This window comes from Bos indicus x Bos taurus, chromosome 7, assembly GCF_003369695.1.
Source record: "Bos indicus x Bos taurus breed Angus x Brahman F1 hybrid chromosome 7, Bos_hybrid_MaternalHap_v2.0, whole genome shotgun sequence".
NCBI classification, from domain to species: domain Eukaryota; kingdom Metazoa; phylum Chordata; class Mammalia; order Artiodactyla; family Bovidae; genus Bos; species Bos indicus x Bos taurus.
The window spans coordinates 15,773,714-15,795,270 of NC_040082.1; the positions used below are offsets into that span (position 1 = coordinate 15,773,714).

At 40.5% G+C, this 21,557-nt stretch overlaps 2 protein-coding genes across 5 annotated transcripts in view; one reads left to right on the plus strand and one right to left on the minus strand.

Annotated features, from left to right (window-relative positions):
• Positions 1-8,173, minus strand: part of ARSK (arylsulfatase family member K) — a 54,838-nt gene extending 46,665 nt beyond the window's left edge. Inside the window, exon 1 of the mRNA XM_027545585.1 lies at positions 7,993-8,173. Within this exon, the coding sequence (XP_027401386.1) occupies positions 7,993-8,130 (138 nt within the window). The 5' untranslated portion in view covers positions 8,131-8,173. The remainder of the gene's footprint in view (positions 1-7,992) is intronic.
• TTC37 (tetratricopeptide repeat domain 37) overlaps positions 1-21,557 on the plus strand; it is a 176,324-nt gene that overhangs the window by 61,324 nt on the left and 93,443 nt on the right. The window contains exons 1-3 of one of the 4 annotated variants that reach the window (XM_027545582.1): positions 8,341-8,438; positions 14,978-15,048; positions 20,126-20,233. In XM_027545582.1, the coding sequence (XP_027401383.1) occupies positions 20,144-20,233 (90 nt within the window). In that variant the 5' untranslated portion in view covers positions 8,341-8,438; positions 14,978-15,048; positions 20,126-20,143. Of the gene's footprint in view, positions 1-8,340; positions 8,439-14,977; positions 15,049-20,125; positions 20,234-21,557 lie in introns of those variants that run through there. The other 3 variants (XM_027545581.1, XM_027545583.1, XM_027545580.1) reach the window with 3 other exon arrangements.

A 21,557-nucleotide genomic window follows, 5' to 3' on the forward strand; every position in this document is an offset into this window, starting at 1 on the left:
ATAAAGAAATTTAATTGTTTATGAAGCACTGATTACATCGCAAAAGAAGAAAATAATTTCCTTTAATTTTAACCATAAAGTTCCCAAGTAGTTGGGACTTCCCTGGTGGTCCAGAGGCTAAGACTCCATACTCCCAATGCAGAGGGCCCAGGTTTGATCCCTGTGCTGGGAACTAGACCTCACATGCCGCAACTAAGAGTTTGCCTGCTGCAACTAAGACCTGGTATAGCCAAATAAATAAATATTAAAAAAAAATTCACAAGTAGCAAAAAACTTCAATATGATCCTAAGAACCTTCAAATAATGAAAACAAGTAGACAAAGTGTTATCATTCTCTGGCTCATAATAGTGTAAATTCATGTTGTGTGAGACTTAGATCCATTTGAATACAGAAAATAAATGAAAGAAATTAATGGAAAGTTGGATGGACTGACTGAACCAATGTTTGTTGAGTATTTGGTATGTGCCAGGCACTATGAAAGATCTGGAGATACAATGGTGAATAAAAATAGAGTCCCTGGCCTCATGAAGCTTATAGACTAGTGGGAGAGGCAAAAAACATCAGTTCAGTCACTCAGTCGTGTCTGACTCTTTGTGACCCCATGGACTGCAGCACGTCAGGCTTCCCTGTCTATCACCAACTCCCAGAGTTTACCCAAACTCATGTCCATTGAGTCAGTGATGCCATCCAGCCATCTCATCCTCTGTCGTCCCCTTTTCTTCCTGCCTTCAATCTTTCCCAGCATCAGGGAAACCAAGAATAAACCAAGAATAATTACAATACCATTACTGTTATATGGCCTTGAAAAAAAATCTAAAGATACAGAACAACAAAGGAAACCTTCTTGGTAAGAGTGAACAGGGAAGGCTTCTCTGGGAAGTGAGAGCTGAAGAATGAGGAGGGTCACCCATTCAAATAGAGATGCCTGCAGGACGTGGTGGAGATAACAACTAGGCAGCTGGAGAGATGAGCTGGAAGACTGGAAGAGATGTTTAGGTTGGAGATACCTATTTTGGAATTGAATTGGGAATTGAAGAACTCTTCTTGGTAAAGAGCAAAAAAGAGAAAAAAGAATGTTCCAGTCCTGGAGTTATATCTATTGTATGTTTTCAGTGTAGTTTTGTAAATAAAATACAGTTTAAAAGTGAGCTAATCCAAAATACAGGACATACATACATCTTTGAGATGTCTGAGATTTCCAAATGGAGATATAAATTAGGGTACAGATAGGAATCTGGAGCTCAGAGAAGTCTATCCTAGTGAAACAAGGCTTTAATATATCCATGGCATTGAAAACTGTGAGACAGTAAAATCTTTTAGGGAGAGAGAGAAAAGAAAGAAAGAAGCCCTGAGGAGTCCCAGGTAAGAAGAGAAGGCAGAGTGGGAAACTGAGAAAGAATGACTAGTGAGGGAGGAAGGTATCAGGAGACTGAGTCTCATGAAAGCTGAGGGAAGACAGTGTGTCAAGAGAGATGGAATAGCTGTGTTGAGAGGGTATGTAAATAAGGTCAGAAAATGCACATTGGAATTGGTGGCTGGTGACGTTGACAGGAGCACTTCCAATGGAGTCGTAAGAATGGACACCTAAAACAGAAAGGGAAGAGAGAATGGGAGGTGAGATGGCAGGTGGAGAAACCACTTCTAAGTATTTTTTTGCAAAGGAAAACAAAACAAAACAAAAAAAAATGGGATGGATGTTAGCTAATAGAGGGTTAGATATAGGAGAAATGTGGGATTAAGGTCAGGATTTTTTAAAAGATGGGTAAAGTTAGAGCATGCTTATATGTTGAAATAAATACCACTTCTAGCAGAAGTAATCACTGAATACTAAGCAAGTAACTCCTTATTTCCTCAATGATAAGCAAGGGAGCCCAGGACAAAAGTGCACACTCTACCCTTGTAAGAATTTCACTAAGTCCATAAATTCAAACTCTCGGAAACTTATCTTGATAAAACCCAAATGCCTACAGGTCTTATTCCTTCAATCTTTTGGACATGGGGGACAATAACCATTTGTGGCCACTGGGTGGATTCTAGACAACCCAGCCACCCAGGTTCATCCTTTTGGAGGGATGGAGCAGGTCTTGTAGCAGAAGCACTGGGATGCCATACAATTCAGACAGTGAGGCTTGGACTCCAAGTCCTGCAACTAGATTTAGACGGGTATAATGACCACTGAATGGATACAGCAGTATGTCTGTAATTCATGTTAGCAATTTCTTGACTCATTTCCATGGAAAGCAGACGAGAAAGCAGGTATCTTTAAATAGCAGAATAGCAAGGATGGCAAATGGGGGAGGGGATAACTACCTCACTTCGGGAAGTTTCTAGCACAGAATATGTAAAAGGTGGTCCATGTAAAGATTACTGCCTACGATATAAAGGCACTCAATAAATATTCAGTGAGTGAAATGAAACAAGTCTTTAATTCAGAGCTGTATAAGTTACAAAAGACAAATTCAATATGTTCAAAATTCAACACTGCATTTTTGTAAAACTTAATAAACCTGGATTATGTGCATCAATGGGATGATTTATATTTGACTAGGTTCTGAGAAAATATTTAAATTATGCTACACATATTCTCAAGGTCAAAAGCATACTAATACTTTAAATGAAGATCAAAACTGTATTATTAGAGAAGATATTGAACATTTCTAGAAGTTTTGGCTTTTTAGCTTCATGTAGTTTTTACACACTAGCAAATACTTTTAAAAAAAGGCTAAAGTGGTACCATTGCTCATGGTATCGATGGGAGGTGGTTCACATAGTAATTCAATCTGAACTGAAATGGATCTTAACATGGTTAGCTGATGAAAACCACAGAGAAAGTAAGTTTTCCATCGTGTGGTACTGTAGTTCACAATGAATAGTCAGGTCTTAGTACAGTTCTAGCACATTTTAGTTGGGAGAGAAAATCTTCCAGAATGGTTTTCAGAATAACTTTCATTATCTTAAGGCCATTCCTACTGTTTAAACAAATCGAGTACCCTAAAACTGGGCATTTAAAAAAGAAAAAGAGACCCACTAATTGGCTTTCTGAGCACCAAAGAATTGATACTTTTGAACTGTGGTGTTGGAGAAGACTCTTGAGAGTCCGTTGGACTGCAAGGAGATCCAACCAGTCCATCCTAAAGGAAACCAGTGCTGAGTTTTCATTGGAAAGACTGATTGATGCTGAAGCTGAAACTTCAGTACTTTGGCCACCTGATGAGAAGAACTGACCCTGATGCTTGGAAAGACTGAAGGCAGGAGGAGAAGGGGATGACAGAGGATGAACTGAACTGAATTGGCTTTCTGCATAAAAGTGCCAGAAATGATACCAATTGCCTTTTGCCTTAGTTTTTGAATTCTGCTATTATTCTTGACTCTCCTGGGAGGCAGGCATTTCCTGCCTTGGGATGGATAAGCTTTTTGGTAGATATAATTCTGTGATCTGGATTGCTCCTTCTAGAGCCACGACTTGGTTCAGTTCAGTTCAGTTGCTCAGTCGTGTATGACTCTTTGCAACCTCATGGACTGCAGCTCACCAGGCTTCCCTGTCCATCACCAACTTCTGGAGTTTGCTCAAACTCATGTCCTAGATCCAATCATCTCATCCTCTGTCATCCCCTTCTCCCACCTTCAATCTTTCCCAGCATCAGGGTCTTTTCCATTGAGTCAGTTCTTTGCATCAGGTGGCCAAAGTATTGGAGCTTCAGCTTCAGCATCAGTCCTTCCAAAGAATATTCATGACTTGGTATGCAACTCCTTATTCTGGGCCAGGGAAAACCAGTGATGTTTAGATTTCAAGACATCAATCTAATGAAAGAATATAATAGTAATCTTAACTGTCTGACTTATTATCAAGCAAGACTGTTTAGAGCATTCTTTTCAGATCTGTTCATCAGACTGAATGAGAGCCTCACTAGACACTACTACACAGTCCTGTGTATAGCACTCCCGAAACCTCATGAAAACTACAAACAGCAGAGGTGCAGGGGTGAAGGAGGGGGGCAGAGAGGATGCTTATGCCCTTATGCCCTTAAGACTCAGGCTGAGGTGTTTATTTTCTCTTTGAAAAAATGGGTTTATTAAGATATAATTCACACATCATGCAACTAACCCATTTAATTTATACAATTCAGTGGTTTTTTTTAGTATATTTAGGGAATTGTGTAAGCATCATCACTATCGATTTTAGAACATTCTCATCATGTCCAAAAGAAATCTAGTATTCCTTAACTGTCACGCGTTAATCCTCCTGTTCTCCCGAATCTAGGTAACTGTTGGTCTGTCTCTAATTTTTGTCTCTGTAGATTTGCTTTCTTTGGACAAATGGAATCATACAGTATGTTGTCCCTTCTGAGTAGCTTCTCTCACTTAGCGTAATGACTTTAGGTTCATCCATGTCGCAGCATGTATCAATACTGCATTTCTTTTTTATTGTTGAAAAATATTACTAAATTTTATTTGCCCATTTATCACCTGATATATATTTGAGTTGTTTTCACTTTTTGGAAGTATTAATATTTACGTAAAAGTTTTTGTGTGGACATATGTGTGTTGACATATGTTTTTTATTTCTTTTGGATATATACCTTGAAGTAGAATTGCTGGATCAATGTGAAACTCATGTTAAACATTTTTGGAATTGCTAGATTGTTTTCAAAAGTAGCTACGCCATTTTACACTCCCACCAGCAGCATATGAAGGTTGCATTTCTCTCATATTCTCATGGCTCTAGTGTGTCTCTGATTATAGTCATCTTTGTGGATGTGAACTGGTGTCTCATTGTGGTTTTGATTTGCATTTCCGTATGATTAACAATATTGAGTATCTTTTCATATGTTTATTGACTATTTGCATATCTTCTTTGGAGGACTGTCTGTTCAGATCTTTTGCCCATTTTTAAATTGCCTAAGAGCTTGCCAGGAGAAGGCAATGGCACCCCACTCCAGTACTCTTGCCTGGAAAATCCCATGGACGGAGGAGCCTGGTAGGCGGCAGTCCATGGGGTCGCACAGAGTCGGACACGACTGAGCGACTCACTTTCACTTTTCACTTTCATGCATTGGAGAAGGAAATGGCAACCCACTCCAGTGTTCTTGCCTGGAGAATCCCAGGGATGGGGAAGCCTGGTGGGCTGCTGTCTATGGGGTTGCACAGAGTCGGACACGACTGAAGTGACTTAGCAGCAAGGGCTTGCCAGGTGGTGCTTGTGGTAAAGAACTGGCCTGACAATGCAGGAGACATAAGAGACTCGGATTCCATTCCTGGGTCAGGAAGATCCCCTGGAGCAGGAAATGGCAAACCACTGCCTTGAGAATCCCATAGACAGAGAAGCCTGGCAGGGTTGCAAAGAGTCAGACATGACTGAAGCGACTTTGCATGCATGCAAACTATCTAATCCAAAGTCACAGATTCGCACCCATGTTTTTTTCTAAGGGTTTAATAGTTTTAGCTTTTATGTTTAATTCATCAGTTCACTTTGAGCTACTTTTTAAAAATGGAGTGAGACATTTTGCATGTGGATAATCAGTATTCCCAACATTATCTGTTGAAAACACTATTCTTTCCCCCATTAAATGGTCTTTGCATCTTTATTGAAAAATCAAATGAGAGTTTGAGAGTTTATTTCTCTACTTTCAATTCTATTCCATCGATTTATATGTCTATCTTTATACCAGTGACACACTATCTTGATTACTACAGTTTTGAAGTGAAGGTAAGTTTTGAAGTTAGAAACTTTAAGTACTCCAATTTTGTAGTTCTTTTACAAGACTGCCTTGGGTATTCTGGGTCCCTTGAATTTCCATATGAATTTCAGGATGGTTTTTTTCTGTTTCTGCAAAAATGTCATAGTGATTTCTGAAGAGACTGCATAGAATTTGTAGATCAATTTGATGATTATTACTATATTAACAATATTAAATCAATTTCATAAACATGCTTATCTAGGTGTTCATTAATTTCTTTCAACAATGTTTTATAGTTTGATTCAGAGTATAAGAATTGAACTTCTTTGGTTATATTTAATCCTAAGTATTTTATATTTTGGATACTATTTTAAATAGAATTATTTTCTTAATTTTATTTTTCGTTTGTTCATCAATCAAAGGTATAAAAATACAATTGATTTTTATGTATTGATCTTACATCCTACAGCCGTGTAGACTAACTTATTAGTTCTAAAAGTTTTGCAGTAGATTCCCTAGGATTTTCTTTATACAAGGTTATGTTATCTGCAAATAGAGACATTTTTCCTTTCTAATCTAGATGACCTCTATTTCATTTTCTTGTCTAATTCCCTTCCTAGAAAACTGCCAGCTTAACTGCTGAATAAACACAGTAAGAATGGACAGCCTTGTCTTGTTCTTGGTCTTTGGGAGAAAACATTCAGTCTTTTATAGTTAACAATAACATTAACTGTGGATTTTCTGCAGGTGTTCTTAATCAGGTTGAAAAAATTCTATTTCTACTTGGTTGAGTGCTTTTATCATGAAGGGTTATTGAATTCTGTCAGATGCTCTTTCTGCATCTATTGAAATGATCACCTGTTATCTGTCCTTTATTCAATTAACATGGTCTATCACATTGACTAGTTTTCAGACATTAAACCCACCTTACATTTCAGGGATAAATCACATTTAGCCATGGTGTATAACCCTTTCTATATATATTTGAATTTGACTTGCTAGTATTTTCAGGACTTTTTCTTCTATATTCATAAGAGATATTAATCTGCATCAAAATTTACATACACACATATAGAAAAATCTATGTGCTTATACTATACTAAAAACAAACTCCAAATATTTCAGTCATCTTCGGAAGTTTCTAGGATGTTGTGACACACCACGAAGATTCCCTTTAGAGTGAAAGATTGCCTCTGCTGACGGTAGTTTGTCTTGCTCCAAATGGTGCCCCATTCTGGGTGCATTCCACAAATAATGGCCATCCAACATGAAAGGCCTGGTCTCCTCCCCCAAACTGGAAACAGCTCTGAAGCATCATGCTAGTTTGAGAACTACGCACAAGATCAGCTGAGGCAACAGTCAGTTCTCTTTTTGCAGGATCCTGCTTCCTTCCTTTCCCTTTAATCTCAAGAGCACTGATAATAAACTCATTCTTGTTACTCTCCAAGATTGCCTGTTAGGATCCTAAGTTTAGATAATCATAAAGATTACTTTAAGTAATATTCTCAATAAATTCTAGGGGTATATCCAGATTATGTAACTTTAATCATCCTGGGTTATTTTATGAGGAAGGCAATACAACGTAATGATTAAAAGTGCTCTTTGCTGCCAGACATACTTAACACCAACAATCTACCTGACCACAGTGACACCCTGTCATAATAAACTAACATTATATTTAGTAACCAAACATTTGTCCAAGCAGTAGTTTTAATATCATGGATAATACTAAAAATATCAGGTAATGTTAATATTTGTATTCTTTTTAGTTGATGGTTTGGGAAAGTTACAAAAAATGTTTAAGTTTGGGATTAAACAACAACAACACATATACGCATACAGTTTATCCGGAATATAGGAGAATGGGTCAAATTATGTCAACTAATGAACATAAATCAACACTAACAGGATTATCAGACAACTGGGTAATAAAAGTACCTTGATCGCTGGAAAGCTACCAGGCTTTTACGTTGATGCAGAATGTTATTTTGCCCCACAAGTGAATCAAGCGGGGATATGGACTGAAAATTTATTAGTAATTTAATGGGCCAGCAAAGAAAAAAAAAATTTGCTAAGATGCGAATCGGAGTGCGTCTTACTAAAGCATGTTTTTATGTGTGTTACATGCATATCTATGTGGTGCACGTAGGTCTGTACGGGCCGTCAAGGTAAAATGCATTTCTTGCTTTGCATCAGGATAAAACGTGTTTGGAAGTCTCAGATTCTGCTCCCGGAAGCCTGCAAGCAGGGGAAGGGCTGGGCCAATCGCGGCTGTGCAGCAGGGCGCCCCCTCCCCTGCCTTTCCATACTTACGAAGGAGTCGCTCACGACTAGCAACACGTTAGGAGCATCGGGCCAAGCCTGAATTGCTCCCCGCCTCTGCCCATCTGCCCCGGGAGCTGGTGCTGCCAGCGCCGAGGCTGCAACCACCGACACCCACAGCAGCAGCATCTCCGCTTACTGGGCCTCCGGGCGCTGAGCCCGCTCCCCCTCCCTCTAGGAAGTTCCTCGGGAGAACAGGAAGGCGGGGATTCCTTTTACCCTCAGAACTACAACTCCCATGAGGCTCGAGGGGAGCGCATGCACACAGGAGGAGCGCCCGTCTCTCAACTCTCGTTAAGACCTTTTAATCAAATACCGAGAGAACTAAACTTCCCCCAGCCACTTCCAGTCATGTGATCGATGCCTGGGGGTGAAATGCGCATGCGCTGTGCTTTGAGCTTGGGCGTTTTGTAGTAGAGGAGCATCTCCTTTCTCAGGTGGGTTTTTTTTTTTTTGGTTGCTGTCGCCTTTTGCAGAAGTTGAAGCCGGTCGGCCTGTGGAATTGTTACCTAGAGCGAGAAAGGACAGGGTGCCGGGGGCTGCCGGTTTGGCGCCGGACGAGCTTGGCAGAGTGTCAGGCGAGACCGGGAGACGGTGAGGTGGCAGCCTGTCTGTCACTGAAGCTGAACCGGGCGGTTCCTTGTGGGACGTCTGTCTGTCTGTCTGGACCGCCTCACGCGGGATGCGGGTCCCGTGGGGCGCCTCTAACACCTTCTCCCGAAAAGTATTTCTAGCCTGCCTTGTCCTGTTCCCCGCTTTTCCCGTGCAGTGATGTGCTCCGGCGGGGTGAGGGTTGCGGCCTACTAAGACAAGTTTCCGGAGAAGGCAGTGGCACCCCACTCCAGTACTCTTGCCTGGAAAATCCCATGGACGGAGGAGCCTGGAAGGCTGCAGTGCATGGGGTCGCTAGGAGTCGAACGCGACAGAGCGACTTCACTTTCACTTTTCACTTTCATGCATTGGAGAAGGAAATGGCAACCCACTCCAGTGTTCTTGACTGGAGAATCCCAGGGACAGGGGAGCCTGGTGGGCTGCTGTCCATGGGGTCGCACAGAGTCGGACACGACTGAAGCGACTTGGCAGCAGCAGCAGCAAAACAAGTTTCATCTTTTGGGGTGAGGATGAGCTTAGGCGCCCTTTGCCTCCAGAGTGTGAAGGAAAGAAGAGCTGGACGGGCCCTCAGAGGAAGAAAGGCTGGGCTGTGTGGCTTGTTCGAATAACCGACATAGGTTTAGAATACCATTGTTCCGCTGCAGTGGTTTTTAAAAGATCTCTGGTTCTCTTGACTGTTGAACTCCTTTGGAGAAATCGGGGGGGGGGGGGGGGGGGGGGGAGGGGAGGAAGCAGATTTTTGGTCCCATAGCCAAGTTCCTGATGTGGTTATTATAGTTTCAGGTGTATAATTTGTGCATCATATTAGTCGCTTTAATCTTTTGATACGAAAAAGGAAGAGTTGTAGTGTTTCTTTCTGTGAAATCAACTTTTCATACTAATATCCGACAGTGCTTTTTGCAGAAAATAATTACAGAAGGAGTCAGACTTGACTTATTTAATACTCGCAGGGTGCTTATTATGCTCTGAGCATTATACTGTGCATTTGTAGAGCACCTGTTGTGTGCCAAGTACTTTTACGTGGAGGATTTTCTGTTATCCCCACTTTCACCGTTTTTTTCAGATAGGAAAGCTGAGACTTGGACAAATTGAATGACTTGCCCAAGGTTACAGAGGGAATCAGTCTGAGTAGGACTTGAATTTGAGTAGTCTGTCCTGACTCATTGCGTTGCTGTCTCTAATTAACTGTAGGATGTCACGGCGTTCCCATGAATTTACTATGTTAGTTAGTGAAGCAGCGCTGTTGGTCAGGCAGCATGCTAAACATCTGTGGGAGCAGACAGATACAGAAACAATGGTCCTTGACTGTAAGGAACTTACACCTTAGGGAAAAACTGAAATAATAGTACAGCGTGAGAGGTAATACACATAGGCTCCCTCACAAACAGGATCTGTTTCAAATATTTGTTTTGAGTTAATTTGGAATATAGAACATATTTTGTCAGAGAAACAATGTTGACTGACATTTAGAGTCATTAAAAATATATTTAACTTTATCTGTGGGATAGTATTGATTTTGTGAACTCTTCAGTCTCTGTGGCCTTGTTTTCTCAGGACGTGTATTCAGAGTTGACGGTCAGGGTGAGTGAATCACATCTTTTTCTTCCTGGCTCTCCTTTTGGCAGTGTTAGTGGGAGCAGGTGCTATAGTAGTTTGGAGCAAGATGGATATTTTAGGCCCTCGGATATATAGCTCTGGAAGACGTCTCGTCTTCCTTCTCCGACATTCGGTTTGTCTACAGTATCCCTCCCAAGTGGATTGTGCAGTCTGTGCCTTTTCATCTCCAGTGACGGGAAACACTTCTTTGAGGAGCCCATTCCATATTTTTATTGGTGTAATTATTAAAAGCTCATGTTCTGAGCTGAAGTCAGTCTCTGTATACCTTTGACCATTCATTAGTCCAGTTATCTTCACTTTTACATGAGTAATCGCTCCTTTTCAGCTACCCTTCTCACCTTCCCCACCAGGTTTCGCCTCCCGCCCAGGCCTTCCCAGTTCCTTTGGGTAATTATCTTATAATTTCAGTTTGATTTTGAACACTCTATTCTGGAAATAAAGCATATTTGCTAACCAGTAACTTAGCATGTCGGGACAAGGCAATGGGACCCCACTCCAGTACTCTTGCCTGGAAAATCCCATGGACAGATGAGCCTGGTGGGCTGCAGTCCATGGGGTCGCTAAGAGTCGGACAGGACTGAGTGACTTCACTTTAACTTTTCACTTTCATGCATTGGAGAAGGAAATGGCAACCCACTCCAGTGTTCTTGCCTGGAGAATCCCAGAAACGGGGGAGCCTGGTGGGCTGCCATCTATGGGGTCGCACAGAGTCAGACACGACTGAAGCGACTTAGCAGCAGCAGCAGCAACTTACCATATCAGAAGAGGTACTTTTGAGTTGTGTGTGTATACCACTCTGTGTGCACATCTCTCTGTGTGTACTTGTGTATGTATAGTGTGTTGCACTGAGGGAAGGGCTCCATTATGTGTATGTTTAAGTCATCAGTTAAAGATCCTGTGTTAAGGGCTAATTGGTTTAGTGAAATACTTAACTTCGCAGTTCAGAAAATTGTTCACTTTAAAGTTTGGGTGTAGGTTTTGGTTCTTCATAGTCTTTTAGTGTCCAGCATACTAGACAGCATGTTGAAAAGCAGAGACATTACTTTGCCAACAAAGGTCTGTCTAGTCAAGGCTATGGTTTTTCCAGTGGTCATGTATGGATGTGAGAATTGGACTGTGAAGAAAGCTGAGCGCTGAAGAATTGATGCTTTTGAAGTGTGGTGTTGGAGAAGACTCTTGAGAGTCCCTTGGACTGCAAGGAGATCCAACCAGTCCATTCTGAAGGAGATCAGCCCTGGGTGTTCTTTGGAAGGAATGATGCTAAAGCTGAAACTCCAGTCCTTTGGCCACCTCATGCGAAGAGTTGATTCATTGGAAAAGACTCTGATGCTGGGAGGGATTGGGGGCAAGAAGAGAAGGGGACGACAGAGGATGAGATGGCTGGATGGCATCACTGACTCGGTGGACGTGAGTCTGAGTGAACTCCAGGAGTTGGTGATGGACAGGGAGGCCCGGCGTGCTGCGATTCATGGGGTCGCTAAGAGTCGGACATGACTGAGCGACTGAACTGATACTAAGATCATGGCATCTGATCCCATCAGTTCACGGGAAATAGATGGGGAAACAGTGGAAACAGTGTCAGACTTTATTTTTTGGGGCTCCAAAATCACTGCAGATGGTGATTTCAGCCATGAAATTAAAAGACGCTTAACTCCTTGGAAGGAAAGTTATGACCAACCTGGATAGCATATTCAAAAGCAGAGACATTACTTTGCCAACAAAGGTCTGTCTAGTAAAGGCTATGGTTTTTCCAGTAGTCATGTATGGCTGTGAGAGTTGGACTGTGAAGAAAGCTGAGCGCCAAAGAATTGATGCTTTTGAACTGTGGTGTTGGAGAAGACTCTTGAGAGCCTCTTGGACAGCAAGGAGATCCAACCAGTCCATTCTAAAGGAGATCAGTCCTGGGTGTTCTTTGGAAGGAATGATGCTAAAGCTGAAACTCCAGTACTTTGGCCACCTCACGTGAGAGTTGACTCATTGGAAAAGACTCTGATGCTGGGAGGGATTAGGGGCAGGAGGAGTAGGGGATGACAGAGGATGAGATGGCTGGATGGCATCACCGACTCGATGGATGTGAGTTTGAGTGAACTCTGGAAGTTGGTAATGGACAGGGAGGCCTGCTGCTGCTGCTAAGTCGCTTCAGTCGTGTCTGACTCTGTGGGACCCCATGGACTGCAGCCCACCAGGCTCCTCCGTCCATGGGATTTTCCAGGCAAGAGTACTGGAGTGGGGTGCCATCACCTTCTCCATAGTGTGCAGTATTCACAAAATTGCTAGATATGGTAACACCTTTAAGCATGTTAATGTTCCAAATGTATTTGTGGAAATGTTAGTCTAGACAGTAAGTGTTATAATTTCAGACCTGTGTGAGATTTGTCTGAGAAGACTTTCTGCTTGACATTTGAATTTGGACTTTAATTACACATAGCATTTGAGTAGACAGAGGCAAATGTGAACAGGCTGAATGGGAGAAGTAAAGACAGAGATGTGAAAAGTGTTGGGGAGTGGTGGAAAAAGTAAATATGAGGTAATGCTGAAAAGGGGATTCTTCCTTTCTCACTTTAGCTAATTGAAAATTACTGCATTTTGAATGTAGGGAAACTAAAAACAAACTGTAGTTGAGTAGAGTTTGGAACCTAAAAGGTCATAATACTAGATAGATGTTGGATACATAAGGAACTCCAGAAATATGTTACCTTTATATAGGGATTTTTTGACCTGAGAGACAGAATACATTTATTTAGAACATACATGCATGTGCATATCTGAGATCCCAAGGACTGCAGCCCGTCAGGCTCCTCTGTCCATGGAATTTTCCAGGCAGAATACTGGAGTGGGTTGCCATTTTCTGCTACAGAACATAGAGCATTTGTCAAGTTGTAGTCTTTAGTATTTGTGTAGTAACTAATTTAAAGAGGATACTTGTGTTTGGTGATAGCCATTTTTTGAGAAACATAGACAAGAAGGTTACTTCTTGAGGGATCAAGGAAGATAGGATTGGGGGTTTTAAATGTGTGTAAAAAGTGTATAATAACCACTGTGAGTTAGGAATGGGAGGAAAGTGGTGAAGTTGATTGAGAGGGTGGTAGGGGCTAAGGCCTGCAGAACTGGCAGGTACTGTGTTCAGCTACTCCCATCTACATACATATCAGGTAAGCGATGTCCTCACTTTACCAATGAGGAAACAGACTTGGAGGTGAAGTAAGGTGCCCAGGATCTGTGGAGGCTTGAATCCAGATCTGTCTTTGTTGACTTGGTGGGTGCATGTGGCAGAATGAAGGGGCTGACAAAATGTTGGATATTTTCTGAGAACAGAGTTGGAATGACTGAGTTAATCAGTAAAATCAAGTTGAGTGAGGAGGGTAATCATTTGTAGCTGAATAGGGGCTTAAGGAAGTTAGTGACACGGAGAGTCAGGTTTTAACATTTATTTTACCTCCCCGCTTCTTGTTTAACTTGTATTTTACTTTCCTAGACATTGTGAGGTTCACAATACTTGCTTTTCTTACCAGTAAGACCCTCTTCTGTGGAACTAACCCTTCTATTTAAATAGCAATGGCACCCTACTCCAGTACTCTTGCCTGGAAAATCCCATGGATGGAGGAGCCTGGTAGGCTGCAGTCCATGGGGTCACTAGGAGTTGGATGACTGAACGACTTTACTTTCATTTTTCACTTTCCTGCATCAGAGAAGGAAATGGCAACCCACTCCAGTGTTCTTGCCTGGAGAATCCCAGGGACGGGGGAGCCTCGTGGGCTGCCGTCTCTGGGGTCGCACAGAGTCGGACACGACTGAAGCAATTTAGCAGCAGCAGCAGCATCACTAGTGCATGGTTTATCAAACTTACTATTTCTTATTCATCTCCACCTGCTTCACCTAAGTTTTGTTTATTTCCTAGTCTAAAGAAGCATTTTTTTTTCCTTTATTCCGTTTTTTAAAACCACCTGTATTCTCTCCAGGAAGCATTCTAGGTTAATTTTGTTTGACAAAATCCATTCCAGAGATAGTATCAAAAGATACTTAGAATTTGTAGTCATGTAGAATTTGTGTTAGTATTTCAAATGGCTAGTTAGATGGATTATTAATATAAAAAAAAAAGTTTGGTCTGTTTAATTAAATTTACAAACTAGTTGCCTGATGTGGGCAGCTGTTTTTCATATTTAAAATTCTTTATGTGGCTTAGAACAAGATTCACTTCAGTGTAATTAGGTTGCAAATTGGAAGTAAGTAAGTGCCCTTAATGGAGAAGGAAATGGCAAACCACTCTGGTGTCCTTGCCTGGAGAATCCCATGGACAGAGGAGCCTGGTGGGCTGTAGTCCATGGGGTTGCAAAGAGTCAGGCACGACTGAGCGACTAGCCCACACACAAGTGCCCTTAATTGTTCTAGATTTAAAATGAAGTGTAGAAGTAGATAATATTTTCTTCTGGCTCAGTTTTTTACATTGAAGTCAGTATATTTTGAGTTTCTGTAAGTTTTTCCAAATGTGATTGCTTATGGAAGTTTCTTTTGTCACCTCGAGGCCATGGGGACACAGTTTAGACCAACTCAGAAATTTGGAAATTATAATTAGTATCTTTTTGGGAAAGAAAGAAATTGGAAAATTGTACATAATTATTTCTCATGTTTTAAATTATAAATTATGAAAATTGAACCTGAATCTGATGTGTTAAAAATTCAACATGTTTTGGGTGGTGTATGTTACCTTTTTCATGTGCCTAACTATCCTGTGTTTTACTTAATCTAGATGGATAAACATTTAAGGAACAATCTGAAACTCAGTTGACAAAGAAGATAGTTTGTGATAATAGGTAAAAGGTAGGTGTCTAGAGTGCTAAATCTTAGGCAGTTAGACTCTGCTTTTACTCAATGACTGATATTACCAGTTCTTTTGAGAAGGATGGTTAAATGGTGTGGGTTATTATCCCAGACTATAGGTCATCACAAAGCACCTTTAGACTTTTGTAATTAGATTTAAAGGTGTCATTTTTTTGCTTTTCTGTAATTAATTTCCATTGTTGTTATCGTTGCAATTTTTTTTTCTTCTTCTTATTTGTGCTTTGTGGAATGTTTGTTTCTGGCACTGCTGAATGTGGCTTCAATTTCCATAGCTTTAGCTGGGGTGTGTAGGACATATCAGTTCATCTACCTGTCATCTAAATGTTAGTTTTGAGGTATATCATTGTCTTGTGGCATGGTTGTCACTTTGCAACTTTTTATTAGGTGCAGTTGTTGCTTTTTATGCTTGATATGTTGAATCAAAACCCTTTTAGTGGTAGTAAAAAAAAAAAAAAACACCCTTCATTGAGTGAGAATGTGCTAAATATACACTTTTCTTGAGATTGAGAATAAAAAATGGGAGGAGAGGTATAAGGATAAAGTCTGTGGGGCTATGGAAGAATACTAAAGACACTTGTAAAAGGGCTGGGGTTTTCTTTGAAGTGTTGGAAATGCTTGGAATAGAGGGAGGTATCCCAAACAGAGGAATATGAGGTTATGTGGAATCCTTGTGAGTAGTAGGTTTTTACTCTGCAAAATGGGTAGATGATTAGTGCTCTATAAAGCTTTGTGAAGAAAATGAGTGAATGAGCCTCCTCGTTCTCCATAACACTTCCTAAAAAAGAGGAAAACATTTTCAGGGCCAGAAAGAGGGCTAGAAAGGCAGATTATTTTGTTTTTCAGAAAAATATAATCCCCTGAAACTAAAATTTATTTATATATACGCATTATATTTTGGTGAAGAGAGAAGGTGTTAGTGCTGTCTTGTTATGCTAAATGCCAAATCAAATGAACAAGAGATAGGAGGAGAACAGAGGATTCCACTGCAGCAAGTTCGTTGTTCAGTCGCTCAGTTGTGTCCAACACTTTGTGACCCCATGCACTGCAGCACACCAGGCTTCCCGGTCTTTGACTGTCTCCCAGAGTTTGCGCAGACTCACGTTCTTTGAGTCGATGATGCCATCCAACCATCTCATCCTCTGTCATCCCCTTCTCCTCCTGCCTTCAGTCTTTCCCAGCATCAGGGTATTTTCCAGTGAGCCAGGTCTTCACATCAGGTGGCCAAAGTATTGGAGCTTCAACTTCAGCATCAGTCCTTCCAGTGAGTATTCAGGATTGATTTCCTTTAGGATTGACTAGTTTGATCTCCTTGCTGTCCAAGAGTCTTCTCCAACACCACAGTCTGAAAGCATCAATTCTTTGGTGCTCAGCCTTCTTTATGGTCCAACTCTCACATCGTACATGACTACTGGAAAAACCATAGCTTTGACTATATGGACCTTTGTCGGCAAAGTGATGTCTGTGCTTTTGAAAACACTGTCTAGATTCATCATAGCTTTTCTTCCAAGGACCAGGAGTCTTTTAATTTCATGGCTGCAGTTACTGCCCATAGTGATTTTGGAGCTCAAGAAAATAAAGTCTGTCACTGTCTCCATTGTTGCCCCATCATTTGCCATGAAGTGATGGGACCAGATGCCATGATCTTCATTTTTTGAATGTTGAGTTTTAAGCCAGATTTTTCACTCTCCTCTTTTACCTTCATCAATAGGCTCTTTAGTTTGTCTTCACTTTCTGCCATAAGGGTGGTGTTATCTGCATATCTGAGGTTATTGATATTTCTCCCGGCAATCTTGATTCCAGCTTGAGCTTCATCCAGCCTGGCATTTCGCATGATGTACTTTGCATGTAAGTTCAATAAGCAGGTTGACAATATACAGCCTTGATGTACTCTTTTCCCAGTTTGGAACCAGTTCATTGTTGCATGTCCAGTTGTAACTGATGCTTCTTGACTTGCCTACAGGTTTCTCAGGAGGCAGGTAGGGTGGTCTGGTATTCTCATCTTTTTAGGAATTTTCCATTGTTTGTTGTGATCCACACAGTCAAAGGATTTAGCATAGTTAGTGAAGCTGAAGTAGGTGTTTTTCTGGAATTTCCTTGTTTTTTCTGTGATCAACAGATTTTGGCAACTTGATCTCTGTTTTCTCCCTTTTCTAAATCCAGCTTAAACATCTGGAAGCTCACAGCTCACGTACTGTTGAAGCCTGGCTCGGAGAATTTTGAGCATTACTTTGCTAGCGTGTGAAATGAGTGCAATTCTGCGGTAGTTTGAACATTCTTTGGCATTGCCCTTCTTTGGGATTGGAATGAAAACTGACCTTTTCCAGTCCTGTGGCCACTGCTGAATTTTCCAAATTTGCTGGCATATTGAGTGCAGCACTTTCACAACATCATCTTTTAGGATTTGAAATAGCTCAACTGGAATTCCATCACCTCCACTAGCTTTGTTTGTGGTACTGCTTCTTCCTAAGCCCCACTTGACTTCATACTCTAGGATGTCTGGCTCTAGGTGAGTTATCACACTGTCATGGTTATCTGGGTCATTAAGACCTTTTTTGTATAGCAAGAGTAGATGTAATTACCGGTGAAGACATGTCAGGCTATAGAAGGGTATCGAACATTCAAATTGGCCCCCAAGAGAAGAATAGAATTTGTCTCGTATGGTCTTTAAAAATAACCCACTTCGAGGCATTTGACAGATCCATGTTGGCTGCTCCATTTAAGTCCAGATTTGTCTGTCTCATTTTCAAAGTCTTATGTAAACTGGTGCTCTACCTACCCAGCCTAATTTTCTTCTGTTCTTCAACAAGTCCTTCCTCTTCCATTCAGTCTGGCTTCCTTATTGTTTCCTACACATTCCACACTCATTCTTCTCTCTCCGATTTTGCTAATGCAGTGCTTCTGGCTGGAGTAATTGTCCTTCTTCCCTCCATTCTCAGATCCTTTCTCTACCTCGTAACCCTTGATTATTTCACATCACACTTCTGTCTTCTATACTCCTTTCGCACTTGCACTCGTTAGCCTTAGTTTAGAGTTTGATTCTTCAGTGACTCATGTGCCTGAGGTCTTTCTCTGGATTGAGATTATATTCTTCAGAGCAGAGGCCTTCCTTTCTGTGTCTTCTGTCAAAGGCAACATATAGCTTGGGAGCTGCGTGCTGTGTTAGTGCTGCTTGGTTCTGCTTTGTTCAGAAGTGCTTTTACTTGTATGTTGGGTGATAGAAAAGATGGTGATCTTTGTCCTGGAAAAGTTGCATTCTTCTGATTGCTTTTGCTTGGTCTTATCTTGAAACTTTTTTTGTTCTTTTTTAACTTGGGTATCTCTTGATTTTTTTTTTTCTTCTTGGATGTCTCTTTTTATCCCTTTCTGTTGGTCCAGATTAGTTGTCATCATCACTGTCATTCTCTTCTTTCAGTCTGCAAGTTTATCTACCAAAGATAACTTAGGTGTGAGAAATATAATGTTGCATCAGCATAGAGACTTGGTTGCTTCAAGCAAGATTTGCAGATTGTATAAAAATCCTTCTGATGTTTTACATTGTAAATTTATGCCAATATCATTTCAGCTAACAGAGCAGTGTCCAAAATAAGAGCACATGAGATATGTTGCTTTAATTGTCTAATTATTGTAACTAAGCAAAAAAATCCCTTTTCTGTCTATTTAGGAAGTCTCATTTTGGCTATAGATAAATTGATATTTTAATATTTTAATTTTTGTATTATTTGAATCTAAAATTCTTTAAGTCAAAAGGATTTTTTTTAATTCTCTGGCTTCTTAAATTTCTTTCATCTTACGCTTGTGCCTCAGCCTGTTTGGATGTAAAGAACTGTCAGCTACCATGTCCGTGAGCCATCTTCTTTGTTCATTTTGCTACCTTGAGCATCAGTGATCTATAATTACCTAATATGTACATAGCTTTGTTTTACATTCTTGAGGTTAGAGTTCAATGGAGTTGGCAAAAAAAATACAAATGTTTCTTTTTTCAAGATCAAGTTGTGATTGAATTTGGCTGGTTTACTGGTAAATGCAATAAGTTGTGACATCTTAAAATATGTTAGTTTATTTAATATTATACTAATATATCTTCAGTGAATATTTTGTGTACAAATTGAAATATCTATGGCTAAAATTAGTATACAGTCTTCTTGAATATTCCTTTCCTTTATTTAAGTATAAACATTACGTTTACTTCTCTTCAAAGAATATTATATTACAAGGAATACTAGACTACTGTCATCCTAAAGAAATCCTTACGGTGAAAAAAGTTAAAATCCTGATTTATATTTTATAGAAACTAACATCAAAACAGAATGCTTTCTTAAACTTACATCATAGTTACCGAAATTTATTTGTGTTAATGTTTTTACTCTGTGACTTGGATTTATTTTAGTACTTGCTTTGTATAGAATTCTATTGAGATTGGTGTGTGCTTTGGGTCCTGGCCCATAAGATCATCTGTGTTTTAGCCTACTATACGGAGAATGCATATAATTCAAATACAATGCAATTTCAGCAAATATTTATTAATATATACAGTTTGTCAGATACTAAGGATTGAGGATACAGCAGTTAAGCAACAGCAACAACCCAACAACAGATTAAAAATCCCTGCCTACATGGAGCTTATATTCTGGTGGGGTTGGGAAACAGATAATAAATAAGTATATAATATATTAGATGGTGTTAAGTGCTCTGAAGAGAAATAAATGCAGTGTTAAAGAGATAGTTAGGGAATATTTAGTGGTTGGGAATTGGAAGAAGAAAGTGTTAAAATTTTAAATAGCATGGCCAGGGAAGGTTTCATTGAGGAAGTGACGTTTGAGTAAAAATCTGAAGGGATGATCTGACTTTCTGTTTTTTAAACATAATAAAATATGTTTATTTTAAGGGGAAAGAATGCTCCATGTGGAAGGAATTATGTGTGCCTTTTTCACAGGTTAAGTTTGTTCAATTTGTTGGAACTGTTACAGTTAGGCAGGTATCATTGTAGTTTCATTCAGGCTGAAATTAGTATATAGTCCTCTTGAATAGTCCTTTGCCTTTATTTAAGTATAAACAGGCTTTTTGTTTTGACAGAATGTCCAGCAAGGAAGTAAAGACTGCTCTGAAAAGTGCTAGAGATGCAATCAGAAACAAAGAATACAAAGAAGCTTTGAAACATTGTAAGGTAACTAATATTTTTTTTTCCTTCCAGGACAGAAATGGTCACAGCTGTAAGCATCACTGATTTGTAATATGTGAATCATTTGTGTCTAAATACAACAAAAGTGGTCAGGCCTGTTAGTAGAACCATTAGCGTGGTTGTGCCAGGATAAGTTACTTCTACCACTTACTTTTGTCTTTCTCTCTGTTGGTAACTTGTCAAAGCCAAGTTCCCAAAACCCGAATGTGTCTTAGCTGTCTTTTGATGGATTGTACTATGGAACACTTAAGTTTTCCTTCTTTAATGGTATGTCGTCGGGAGAATCCGCTTGGTGTGTGGTTGTGAGCGTTAGGATTCTAAAGGTCCTTTCTGTGCTGAGGGAAATGTTCGTGTCCAGAAGGAGGAACTGAAGGTGCAGGAGAGATGCAGGCTGGTAGTAGGAGAGCAGTCCCTGGGAGGGTGAGTGAGGATGGGGTCCAGAGCTTGAGAGGAGGGCCTTTGACACTTGTTCTGTCTAAACAGCAGGGAAGATAGATACAGATCCATAGCCATCAGGTTTGTAGATTGGGTGGTGGTGGTGGGAAGATAAACGTCCCCCTCTGATGGCTCCTGTCTTCTTAGGGATAAGCTGAGGCTGAAAGAGGAGTTGTGTAGGAGGCTGGAGACAAAAGAAGGTATGATATAGTTGTCATTCACCACGAGAGAAGAAATTTATTAGTAAGGATTAGCAGGATTACCGGACTGTAGTCAATGTCCTTTTGAAAATTTCATGTTACTAAAGGGAGATCGGTGTATTCAGCTGTGTAGTGTCTTCTTCATGTCACCCTTCTCAGGCTTGGAGATGGACAAGATGAATTCAATATATAGGTAGTAAGAAAGCTGAGGGGAAAGAGAGGCAAAGGAGTTGAGGATGTTTGCAAGGGAATGATGACAGTGATGTAAGCTGGTATAAGCTGGGACATGAGAGATGAGAATTGAGAAGTAGGGTGATAGTTGGAGGGAGGTGAGATTAGAAAAAAGTTGGTCATAATAGAGGTTAAAGAACTGTTACCACTGCAGTAATTGAACTGGGAGGCTAGGAGAGGTGCATGCTGGAAACCCAGGTTTTGGATGGCTGAGTACTGAGGGTAAGTAACTGAGAGGCCTTGACATTCATTGGGTCGTCTGCATGATTGATAGAATGATTACTGGAATTGAAGTGGAGAGGAGGGATACCCTATTTTCACTGAAGGAAAGGGGATTCCTAGGAGGTTGGTAGATGGTAGCAACAAGAAGGATATTTTCTAGAGTATAGCTGGTGGTTTGATCTTCAAAGGTGCTGGGGTTTTTAAAGGAGGAGGGGGAGCAG